General features: G+C 40.2%; 1 protein-coding gene across 1 annotated transcript in view; it reads left to right on the forward strand.

Moving 5' to 3' along the window:
• The window catches only part of FBXO7 (F-box protein 7), a 12,947-nt gene extending 387 nt beyond the window's left edge, over positions 1 to 12,560 (forward strand). The window contains exons 2-9 of the mRNA XM_014963578.1: positions 1,711 to 2,023; positions 4,004 to 4,231; positions 5,637 to 5,778; positions 7,224 to 7,307; positions 8,421 to 8,513; positions 9,444 to 9,620; positions 10,290 to 10,327; positions 10,697 to 12,560. Of these exons, the coding sequence (XP_014819064.1) occupies positions 1,711 to 2,023; positions 4,004 to 4,231; positions 5,637 to 5,778; positions 7,224 to 7,307; positions 8,421 to 8,513; positions 9,444 to 9,620; positions 10,290 to 10,327; positions 10,697 to 11,101 (1,480 nt within the window). The 3' untranslated portion in view covers positions 11,102 to 12,560. The remainder of the gene's footprint in view (positions 1 to 1,710; positions 2,024 to 4,003; positions 4,232 to 5,636; positions 5,779 to 7,223; positions 7,308 to 8,420; positions 8,514 to 9,443; positions 9,621 to 10,289; positions 10,328 to 10,696) is intronic.

The raw sequence follows: 12,560 nt of genomic DNA on the forward strand, positions 1-12,560 counted from the left end.
CTGCGGGGCGGGCGGGGGAAGGACGGGGCGGCCCTCCGGGCCCACGGGGCCTACAGTCCTTCCTCCGGCTAAGCCACCCCTCTGGAAGGGGGAAAGGGGGCTCCTGCCGGGGGCTGGGTGATGCATCCCGGGGGTTAGAAGATTGCCGGCCTGGAAGGGTTTAGCCGGGTAACGGGGGCTCCTTGCTGAAGCTCGTGCAAGGCTTGCTGCTGAGCCCCGTGTAGTGTGTTCGGTGCTGGGCCTCTTGCTACAGGAAGGACATTGAGATGTCCAGAGAAGGGCGAGGAAGCCGATGAGGGGTCTAGAACACAAGTCTTATGAGGAGCAGCTGAGGGAGCTGGGGTTCCTCAGTCTGGAGGCAAGAAAGCTGAGGGGAGACCGTATCACTCCCTACAGCTACCTGAAAGGAGGGTGTAGTGAGGTGGGTGCTGGTCTCTTGTCCCAGGTAACAAGCGATAATGGCCTCCAATAGCACCAAGGGAGGTTTAGGATGGGTATTAGGAAAAATGTCTTCAGCTAAAGGGTTGTCAAGCATTGGAGCAGGCTGCCCAGGGAAGTGGTAGAGTCACCATCCTAGACATGGTGCTGAGGGACACGATTTAGTGCGTTGCTTGGTTAGCCGTTGGATTTGATGATCTTAAAGGTCTCTTGCAACCAAAAGGATTCAACGGGGGTGGGGCAGTGGGTCACTGCAGCTTCAAATGAGTTTTGCTTCCCAGCCGTTCACTGCAGAACAGGAAACTGAAACTTTGGGAAATGCTCAGCTGTGAAATACAGGTTGCAGCTTACTCAGAGCTGACTTAAATTTCCTTGTGGCCTTTACTTTACAATACCTTTTGTAGGGTGTTCATTTTACAGTTTTGCAGGCTTCTTGGACAATCTGTGGGTTTAAATTTCATAAACGTTTTATTTATGAAGAACTCATGGTAGCCTTTATAGGAAAGTCTGCAAAATGAATTTAAGAAACATCTGCAGAAGGGGCTCATTTTTTGATGGTAGCTTGCATTCACAAATCACTAATTAGTTGCAACGTACAAATGTTTCACTAATGAAACACCCATTTGATAGGACAGCACTGTGTTGCATAGCAGCATGAGCAGCAGAAACCTGAAGTTACTGCTTTTTTCCCCACAGTGGGTGTGTTTCATAGCTGATACTGGATAGCTGCTTTTGTGCTAACCAGTTTCATTTCTGTTTGGGCTTTTTTTGTGACTTTGTAACTTTAGGCGTTTTTTTCTTATTACCCTCATTTGCACCTAGTATACTGGAGGGCAGCTGCTGACCTTTTCAAATTAATGTTTTGCTTAATGGGAAAGCAAGGTGGTTGAATCTGCAACACTATCTTGTTTTTAAATTATCTGAGCCAGCAGTTTATTTAAGGCTTGTTTTGTCAGGTATGGTATCTTCTAATTTGAAGGGCGCTTGTTTGCTTCCCTTCATAAATGTTTTATGAGCAATTACTGTAAATGAAGTTATGCCTACCAAGTGGCTATGGCTACTTAAAATGTACTTGGAGAGAAAAATAGGGGAAATAATTTCATGCCATATTTTTTTCCTTACCCGTCCTTTAATATATAGCTAATTATTAATGGATTAAAACCTGTGGCAAAGTTGTGTTGTAGTGTACAGTGTGCATTTCTAACATTACCTCTGTGTGCAGTTACCCAGGTGCAGCCAATCATGTTTTCTTACTTTTTTTCTATTTTGCAGTTCTGATATTGAGTTTTCGATAACATTGAACAGAAAAGATGCTCTCACAGAAGATCAGAAGACCTTAGCTTCGTATGGGATTGTTTCTGGTGATTTGATATGCTTATTACTGGAAGAAGCAGATGGACAACCCAACCTACCTCCTCCTCCTCCTACACTTCCTCCTTCTGCGCCTCCTCCACTTCAGAATGGCCATGAGCCGTCCACCTTGACCACCAACAAAAGTCAGGCCAACAGTCCAAAAGAAGAAGGGCAGAATGAGCAATCTGACAAACAGAAAGCTCAGGTGGAAGTTCAAAAGAGTGATGAGAGGGTAAGTACATGAGAATTGCCCTGTACAACACAAGACACAAAAAGAATATATTGTGTTGTGCCAATTGGCTAACTATATAGTGAATAATCTCTTCAGAAGATTTGGCTCTTCGTACTTGTCCGATATATAGCCAGTTCTTTGGATGAAAATTTGTCTCTGTTTATTGTGTATTAGCTGTTCAGAGACCCGGAGATGTTTCAGGTCTGATATTTTTACAGGAATGAATGTTTTTGCTGAAACGTGCGCTTTGCGTAAGGAAGTTAGGAATGTGATCCTTAGCTGCCTTAGTGCTGTCTGCTTGAGGAAACTGGTTCTAGGTATTTAGCAAATGCAACAGACACTGCCCGTCAGAAACACCACTCACAAGATGAGTGGACTATTCCTTTCTAATAGGTTATAACAGCTCCCTGTGATTCAGACGGCCTGCCATAGAGTGAAGCCTGTCTGTCTGGTGCGTGGAGGTTGTGTTCCTGTGATAGCTCCTGCCTCGTGACTCACAGACATATGTCTGCGTGACCCCAAGGCTGCATGCAGCCACTAAGCCCATTTTTTTGCATATTACTCAGTGGTTTGTTTTCTGTGTATCAGTACGTGCAATAGTTAAGCAGGTAACAGCTCCCACCAACTGCTGGGTCCTGTGGTGAATGGAGTCTCCCTGGTGGAGACTGCAGGTACAGCCTAGTGCCATGTCTTATCTCATTTTATGATCCTGTCCTTTTTAGACAGGAGGTTGAGAAACTGGGGAGAAGTTGTCTTCCAACATTCTTTCAAAGCAAGTAGTTTTTTGTTTTGGAACTAATTCCAAATACAAAATGTTCCTTAATGCAACCTTTATATGAGGAATATGGGTAAGTGATCTTTTAAAAATACTACTTTCGAGGTATGAAAACTAAGATTTAGGGTAAAAAGAATTATAAGTAATGAAAGAAAATGTTGTTGGACTGTTGTCCCATTGATTCTTGTCAGGAGCCACAGTCCTTACATGGTGCTGTGAGCATGCAAGCTCCTTATATGTGTCGGTCAGACCATAGTAAGTCCTGCAGAAATATCCATTTCACATTTGTTTAATATTCAAAGGCAAGATGAGATTCTCACATCTTCCTCCAAAAATGGGGTGAAAGATGGCAGGAAAATTTCTAAGCAACCAAGTGTCGTTGTAGAAGAGCTCTAGAAATCTGCAAATCTATATTTAACTGGGGCTATGTGCATTGCTGTTAATGAGAGAAGGGATGTTCCATGGATGGATGGTCATGCCGACCTCATACATAGGGGTGTCTAGTACCATTGGGTGTGGATATGGGGGAGAAATGGCTACAGCTCCTTTAGACTCTCTTTCCTTTCCTTAGGTAAGTCTGCTTGTAGTTTTCATTCACTAATTTTTTTTTTTTTAAATGTGTCTGTGAGCAGTTTTATTAATTATTGTAATAATATGGTGTGATTTTGGTAGAAGAAAGGAAGCCACAATAAAATCACAGATGCTCCTCAAGTGTCAGCAGATACACTCCACTGATGATTTTTTTCCTCCAGATTTTTAGGTCTATTGTGTTTTGAAGCAGTCCAACTTATAATTTTGTTTACTTGCCATGCATTTTGGCTATATTTAAATAAATAGTGGTACTACAGTGAGTAAATTATTCCTGTGTATGTTGTGAAAATTCTGTAATGAAGGTTTAATATATTATCACTTTGTGTTCAAGTAGTATATACAATCAAATGAAGGGTTTGCATTATAAATATCAAAAATTACAGTGTATAATTACAACAGTCTCCAGTTGGGTTGCTAGAAAATGGAGATGTAATGAATGTGTACAACTTGCATGAGAAATCAGTTGTGGTTTGGGCTGGGCTGGCCACTAAGTGAACAACAGATGTTCTCTTTAGACTTGGTGCCTGTGAGGATTGGAATAAGCAGACAAATAATATTTATGTATGTAGAGGTGTAATTTTCTAAATGAAGATATGTTTTGCTTTCCCTTGAAGGCAGGATCCAGCCTAGAATATCCTTCTGGATTAGTCCCAGAAGATGTTGACCTGGAAGAAGGTACAGGTTCCTATCCCTCCGAACCCATGCTGTGCAGTGAAGCTGCTGATGGTGAAATACCACATTCCTTAGAGATGCTCTACCTTTCTGCTGAGTGTACCAGTGCCACTGATGCCTTGATTGTTTTAGTACATCTTCTCATGATGGAGACAGGCTATGTGCCTCAGGTAGGTGCACAACCAATCAGGAAATTTCTTGGTCAGTACAAGAAAGCAGTGGAATCTAATGGGAATGTGTGATACGAGATGCATCTGAAGAGCCACTTCTGGCATTGTGTATGTCAGTCAGCAGCAGGGGCTGCTGAAGTATCATCTTCTCTAATTTCCCTGACCAGTAAACCTTAAGGATAAAGCTTAGAGCAGCTTTTAGGTGTGAGAGGTCTGTCCCTGTGTTTCTTTAGTCCTCAGCCTCACTGGGATCCAGCTGATAATTTCCTGTTTCTGCTTTATACCTTTGAGCTTGTGTAGATGTGCTTAGATTGTAGCACTTGTTGAAGCTTTGCCGTAAGCATCACCATCGACTCAAATGTATCCCGTTCAGATGCTGGTTAACAAGGCCTAGGTCTGCCAAAATGTTGTCTCAAATTCTGTATTTGCTTCAACTGAGCTCAGTTATGCTTTGCTTCCCCTCATCTACAGAGGTATCTAACTCGTACTTGAGCACTGTACCTCAGTACAATCTATGAATTCACCTTCCCCTTTAGACTTTCAGATTTTCATGGTGTGTTTACTAGAATGTGGCTGGATATGCAAAAAAAACCCTTCTTGGGGAAGATGTTTAAATTCTCATTGTTTTTTTCTTGCGGTGAGGCTAACTAAGCACATGTAAGGGGTCACTTTAGGTGTCTGGTTGACCAATACCAATTTAATAAATCTGCTAAGTTAATTGCATTCCTGTAGCCTGAAATACTATCTGAAGAATATCTTTGGCCCTGGGAAGAAGGTTTGTTTATGTCAGTCAGTAGGCTTAGAAGTAGGGAAGATGACTGCTTTGCAGATTTAAGAAGAGAGGGAGGCTGTTTGTAGTTACGATTTTGTTCTGTCCCTCTCTGGGTTTCCATCTGAGCCTTTTCATGCCAGAATGAAAAGGAAAAACTGTTAGTGCACTCACAGTTTTGAATGCATTTTAGGCTATTATTGTTCATGCCCTGTCAGACCTTGGGAGTTCACAGAAAACGTGCAATAACATGTTTTTCACGTAGTAAATTAACGTATGTGCAGGATTAGAATACTGGAATAAATGACAGAATGAAGTATATGTCTCAGAGGTTTTTGCTCACTGAACAGCCTTCCTTGTCAGAAACTGGGACAGGACAAAAAATTACTAAACTTCTCCTTAGATTTGGTGCTAGTCTTGGGGAAAATAGTATATAATCATGCATTTATAGTCTGCCATAACGTGCATTGGGACTAAACTTCTAAACTAAGATTTGCAGGCAGCTTCTAAACTAAGATTTCTAAACTAAGATTTGCAGGCAGCATTCTGGCATTTCCTACCTTTTTAATTCTCTTTTTTTACCCCTTAATCTTGGTACATTGTTAAAGCATGGCAGTGTTATCTCTGTATTTTTAGGGGACAGAAGCCAAGGCAGTGTCTATGCCAGAGAAATGGAGAGGGAATGGTGTTTATAAGCTACAGTACACACATCCCCTTTGTGAAGAAGGTTCTGCTGGTTTGACTTGTGTGCCTTTGGGAGATCTTGTTGCTATTAATGGTAAGTTAGTCAAGTTTTTATCCTGGATGCACATTGCTAAATCACCATTGTTTAGCAAAAGAAAACTTAAATGTGGTTTTCTGCACTCTGTTGAGAACTGCACCTTGATTATCCAGGTCGCTGAGGTGCAAGTGATGCCACTTCCTGATGTTGAATATTCTTGGCGTTTTCGGTCTCCACGTTAACTTTTTCGCTCCCTCTAATTAGAACAGATCAATGCTTAGAAGATTCAGCTGGCCTTTTCATTGCAATGTTGTAAAGTCTATTTCTTGTTTTGTGTTTCATATACATTGCCAAACATTAAAAGAGGTAGATTTGCTCCAGCTACAGTATTTTGTCTTGTCTCATGTTCTTTGCAAGACTTACAAACAACTTCTAGACTATCTATTCTTCAGCTTTAATATATAATCTTTCCTGTAGCACACTAACAATTCAACTGTGGTCTCCAGAAAATTTAGGGAAGTCTTTTTGGTTGGTTGGTTTTTTTTTTTCTTTCTTTTTCATATTTTATTTAGCCTTTGAGCAATTCCACATTTTTGTAGAACTGATATTAAACTGGGACTTGATTCTATTTTCAAGATATCAGATCAAAAACTTTATGTTTATTTGTAAAACTTGTAACTGATCAGACAATGTATTCTTCAGCTTTAATGTATAATCTTTCCCGTAGCACACTAACAGTTCAACTGTGGTCTCTTATTTAGCCTTTGAGCCATTCCACATTTTTGTGGAACTGATATTAAACTGGGACTTGACTCTATTTTCAAGATATCAGATCAAAATTTTTATGTTTATTTGTAAAACTTGTAACTGATTATGCCAATTTGTATAAGCACATATGTTTTCTCAGAACTTGTACACATTCTGATCAAATGTTTAAACCACATCAGGTTAAGGTTAGATTTAGGACAGTGTTGTAACTACCATGTGTATAGTGCTCATATAGTAAGCTTGTTGAGTCTTTCTGTTGTTAGTATTTCTTTAATGACTGGGTTATATAATGGCTTTCTGTATGCCTCTCTTAGCTATGTTACATCTCTTTCCCTGTAATTGCATGGTTTCTGTCACCAAGGTCTTTGTTTATTCCCTTCTATTTTAAGTTCCATTTTATTTTTCTGAAATCTTCTATTTGTCTAGCTGCTTTCTATAGTTGGGTATTTTCCTTGAGATCTGGAAAGGGAGGAAAGCAAAACACCTCTGAAGGGTAATGAAGTGGTCTTGCATGGTTTCTGTCACCAAGGTCTTTGTTTATTCCCTTCTATTTTAAGTTCCATTTTATTTTTCTGAAATTTTTTATTTGTCTAGCTGCTTGCTATAGTTGGGTATTTTCCTTGAGGAGATCTGGAAAGGGAGGAAAGTAAAACACCTCTGAAGGGTAATGAAGTGGTCTGTCATCTCTCAATGTGTTATAAATTTTAAAATGTATTTTTTTCTTATATTTGCAGCAACATTGAAAATCAACAAAGAGATTAAAGGTGTTAAGAGAATACAGCTATTGCCAGCATCCTTTGTTTGCTTTCAGGAGCCAGGTATGACTGAGCTATGATTCTCACAGTAGTAAACTGAAAAGTAAAGAAGTGACACAGTGGGTAAGGATATACTTCAGTAGAGGACTAAATAGCTACAGAATAGTGAGACAGACTAAAAATGTGGTTACCATTTAGGTTAGCCATAGCTTTGTGGTAAAAGGAATTCAAAACGTAGCCATTTATTCACATTTTGCTTTTAAAACAATTTGAGTTTCTTGGATTAATAGTGTAAGGAAAGAGCCTTATGAAACCCAAGTCATCCTTTGGCCCATATGCCTGTTATCTATGAAGTCCAAAGCGTATGTGTGAATCTCTGAGGCTGCAATGCTGGATTATACCTCCTTTTTGCCTGGCAGTTCAGGACTTCAGAGGCTGATGGTACCTACACTCTCGTTGTGGCCCTGTAATTGCTATATTCTCTTTGCCAGAAAACATGTGCTGACCACATAGTTTTCCCTCTAATTTTGGCATTTTGGAGAGCGCTGAGGTCGGGGGGGGAGGAGTGAAAGCCAGATAGATGTGGATCCTTGTGAGCACAAGGGTCTGACTAGCCTTTTGTTCTCTGAAGTACATGAACTGCTTTGTAGGCAGCTGAGACTGACTCAGTGTTCTACACTGTGTCCTGTCCAATTGCTGATATACAAGTCGAGTTGAAAGGCTTTAGAAGAATAACTGAACGCTGAAATGTGTCTGATATAATGGTAGAGTCTTCTGGCTCCTCTTTCTTCAGAGAACAGAATGGAAAAACATCTCCTGTCAGAAAAATGAATATTGCAGGCGTTTACAACATAGATGCATGTTACCCAGGAGCTTTGAAATCTGACAAAGGAAGCTCTGGGAGCTTGAGAGTCAGTTTGTTCCTGACGAACTCGAGTATTTTTCTTATGGTGCTTTGTAAGGCCAAAGGAAAGCCTTGCCTGACCATGGAACTGGTCTGTAGTTTGTTGAATTATTTATTGCATGATTGTTACACTCTAGCTGCAGAGTTGCTCCCATCAATATTACAAACAGATTACAGTTCTGCTTATAAGAAAACAATAATTCTTCTGCTTATATATAATTTTTGCATTATAACCTCCTGAAATTAAGCTTTTTACCTCTCCTCTTTGATAGAAAAGGTTGCAGGTGTTTACAAAGACCTCCAGAAATTATCCCGTCTCTTTAAAGACCAGCTGGTTTACTCTCTTCTGGCTGCTGCCCGACAAGGTGAGAGAAAATATTTATAATTACAGATGGTACTTCAGTTTTGAGGATGGAAGGAAGGTGGTCTATCTAAAGCCTTGAAGGAAAGGTGTTTAAGCTGGTCAGTGATGGGTACATAAAGAGTAAGGATAAAGAAATTTATACATTCTAAAGAAATCATATTAGTCTTCGTATCTCAGAAAATGTTAATATGTGTTTTTGATTGCTCTGGCCTGACTTAAGAGACTGGAGTGGCTGTTTTCCACACTTAGTGATAAGAAAATTGTACCACAATGATTTTGTGGTAGTAGTCCTGTAGTTTTGATCCATTTCTTTGTCAAAGCAGAAAAATTTATATAGCATCATACTTGGAAGTTTATTCCCAGGAATGATCTTCTCAGTAACTGATCATTGAGGGCTTGGAAAGGATGGTAGGAAGTAACCCAAGCTGGTGTTTGTGAAGCAGTAGGAAGCCAGGCTTTCACTGCATAGATGCTGCTGTAAAAGGTCTCAGCTTGGTACTTCGAAGGCTGTTCAGTGGAATTCCCTTTAGACTTCAGTGTGGGAAGGTTTTATGTGAAGCATGTGCTCTGCATTTAATGTGTTTTTTGTGGGCTCATGAAATTGGGCAGGTCTTTTTTCCTTACCTATTTCTTTGTTCTGTAGCCTATAAACATAGTTAGGTGTGTGGAATGTTTCTTAGGCTTAGTGGCCAGTAGTGGTCAGTATAAAGTGCCATTTGCCCTATTTTGTGCACTCTGTAAATGTACTCAGAGTTGCAAGGGATCTCTTATAAGAAGTCACGTCACAGTACTTTCTGAGAAAAGTGGTGTAACTCAGGCATCAAAGGGAAATGATTTAAGGGAAAGATTATAATCTCCATCCTTCCTTTTATAATCTTCAGAGATAAACTCTGCACCATTAGGTAATGCTTCTATTTTCTCCACTTTGTAGCTCTTAACTTGCCAGATGTGTTTGGATTAGTGGTCCTTCCTCTTGAGCTCAAGCTTCGGATTTTCAGACTTCTGGATGTCCGTTCAGTCATCTCTCTCTCTGCTGTTTGCCGTGATCTTTACACAGCTTCCAATGACCAGCTGCTGTGGAGGTTTATGTATCTGCGAGATTTCCGAGGTAATGTTGAGACACATTTTTCTAATTGCATTCTCATGTGAACAGAGAGATTAGATCTGACAGGTTTTTCATAATAGGCTCGTCAGGTGATCACTTCTGATTTTTAAACACTGGGAGTAAATGCAGTCATTGGTGATGCTAACCAGTGGAGTTGGTCAGGTGTAATTCAGGTGGATGCACAGTTTTTTGCCGGGAAAACTGGTGATAATCTGCTGAGCCATTACTGGTGGACCACATAGTTCTTCCCATTGTGTAGTGCAGATTTTTCTTGTTTTCATATGTTTCCCTGGCTACCTTGCTGTACTGGCTGCTGCAGATATTTGAAAGTGGAGTGAAGACTTACTCTTGCTATAATTTCTCACAACAGATTGAAGAAATAAGGTGATCAAAGGAAGTGCAGTCAGGAGTCAAAGATGGGGACAGTGTTTCTGGGATTTCTCTGCTTTTGTAGACGATGCTTTAGATAGAAGGGGTGTGCAAGTACATTAACTATTGAATGGTCCTTTATATTTTTTAAGATGCATTATCTTTATGAAAAATTTATTCAACAAAAGTGGGTTTTCATCTCTTGAATCTTCAAGTTCTGACAAAACTGTGGGCTTCTGTGATGTGAATGCTACTTAAAAATAGAATAGATTGCCTTTCTTAATTGTTTGCTTCTCTTTGTAGATCCTATTGCAAGGCCTCGTGACACAGACTGGAAAGAAGTAGGTGGCTTTTATACAATCCCTCTGCGATTAGTCTCCGTGGGCTAATTTGAGAATAGAAATATAGATTTTTGGGATGTGTAACTTTGAGTTAAATTTTAGTTTACAAGTCTGGTGTTACATATACACATGCTGAGTTTGGTCAGAGTAGGAGAAAACAGCATTAACAAGTTGCATGATGCATGCCCAAGTCATGGGTCTTCCAGAGATGCTGTGTTTGGTCTTTGGTGGGCAGGGGAGTTGCTGTTCTGGGTTTTCAAACTGGTAAGGAGTGCTTTTCTGAGAAGTGCTGCAGAGCTGAATGCAATTGCTGAAGGTGGAACACAGATCACTTCTAGAACTTTAAAATGCCTTTGTTTCTGTCTGCAGCTATACAAGAAAAAGTTGAAACAGAAGAAGGAGACCCTGAGATGGAGACACATGATGTTTCTGCCCCCTACCCCTCATCCAATCCCCTTTCATCCCAACCCATTCTATCCTAATCCCTTTCCTCCCAACCCATTCCCGTCAAACCCAATTTATCCCCCAATGATCATTGGTGGAGAATATGATGAGAGACCAACACTTCCATATGTTGGCGACCCAATTAACTCACTCATTCCTGGCCCAGGAGAAGCACCAGGCCAGTTTCCTCCATTCAGACCACATTTTGACCCAATTGGTTCCTTGCCTGGAGCAAACCCTACACTTCCAGGACGAGCTGGTCCCAGTGACAGGTTTCCACCTAGACCCAGCCGGGGCCGCCCCATGGACATTCGCCGTGCGTTCATTTGATGGCTGCTTTTTCCTTCAGTGAGTTTTCTAGTCCCTGAGCTTGCTTCCTAACTGCAGGAGATTGCAAATCCCAGGCACTAACATCTGCCTTCTCTTCAGATCGTGGCAAGAACGTGTGTGCATGGTAATGTTTCAACCACAAAGGTTGGGTTTGTTTTATGCTCTGGTAGTACTCTCCCATCTGACACTAGGGTCTGTTTCACCAAGAGCTACAACTTAGAACAGTTTGTTCTCTTTTCCCACCGCTGCCCCCCCTCCCCACAGCCTTGCCTGTAATCATCTGTGGAGTGCTACTTAGAGACCAGAAGGATACCGGCCAAATACTTGCTGCATCAGATAAAGAGCACTTTAAATACAAACCCTCTACTTGTCTGTCTTGTTTGAAGAGTTTTATTAAATTGCCAGGAAAAAGAATGTTGTTTAAAATGTACCTGGCTAATAATCTTTATTAACAGAAAAATCTGACATGTTTCACATAGAACAGGATACTACCGCTGTTATGGTAGATGTGAGTTTGTAGAAATTTTCAAAGATGCTGTTTTCCTTTTTCCTTTAATGTTTTATTAGGTAAAAAGCATTTTTGTATTGTTACTTAATACACAAAGAATACAGGGAAGGGATTTTCTTTACAATGGTAATATTAGAACACAAATGAATTTGTTTTACAAACAACTGAATAAAGTCATGCTAGAGAACAACTCAGAAGTCTGAACAGAAGCAGAGCAATTTTACAAAGAACCAGCAGCAAAACGTTTGTCTTTCTCTTTGACTTGACAAATAAGGAGCTGTAGTACATGGCTGCATTTACTGTGTGTGAACTAAAACTGGTGCAAAATAAATCTTTCCTCTTGCCTAACTTAAGGAATTAAATAGGTTGACCTGGTTGCAGTGAAAAGTGGGATGACAGCAGGAGACGCAGAATGAAGTCTTAGTTTACTGCAGTAAATTCCATTTAATTCTGTACTCAAGTATCAAAATGTATCTTGCCAAGAGGAAATGTGTTGTAGCATGTTATGAGCACCTTTCAAGTGTTGTCTTATTAACTAATGAGCAACTAACAAGACCACTGTTAAAGTTTCCTGATGAGATCTGCAGGCTGATGCTGGAGCTCAATTAAAGGAAGACTTGGATGACTAAACGTTGCTAGAACTTTTCATTTCTTACATATTTGTTTTTAAGATGGATTGATCTCAGTGTTTCTATACATGTAAATGGTACTGATGACTGTTGTGACAGCTGATATTATTTTCTAAAATATTTTTGAAATTCCAGCAGTGGAAATTAAATGACATTTCCTGTTAAAATACAAGCTATTTAATCAGTAATACTTATGTGCTTTTCTAGGTGATATTTCGGTGATTCATCTTGTTTTGTATAAAATCAGCTGGCTTCAGTAGGGTCAGGAAGTTTTGCCATTAACTCCAGTGGAAGTAAAATATACTTTATTTTGCTGTCAAAA

The sequence above is a fragment of the Calidris pugnax genome, unplaced genomic scaffold, assembly GCF_001431845.1.
Source record: "Calidris pugnax isolate Ruff unplaced genomic scaffold, ASM143184v1 scaffold44, whole genome shotgun sequence".
NCBI lineage: Eukaryota > Metazoa > Chordata > Aves > Charadriiformes > Scolopacidae > Calidris > Calidris pugnax.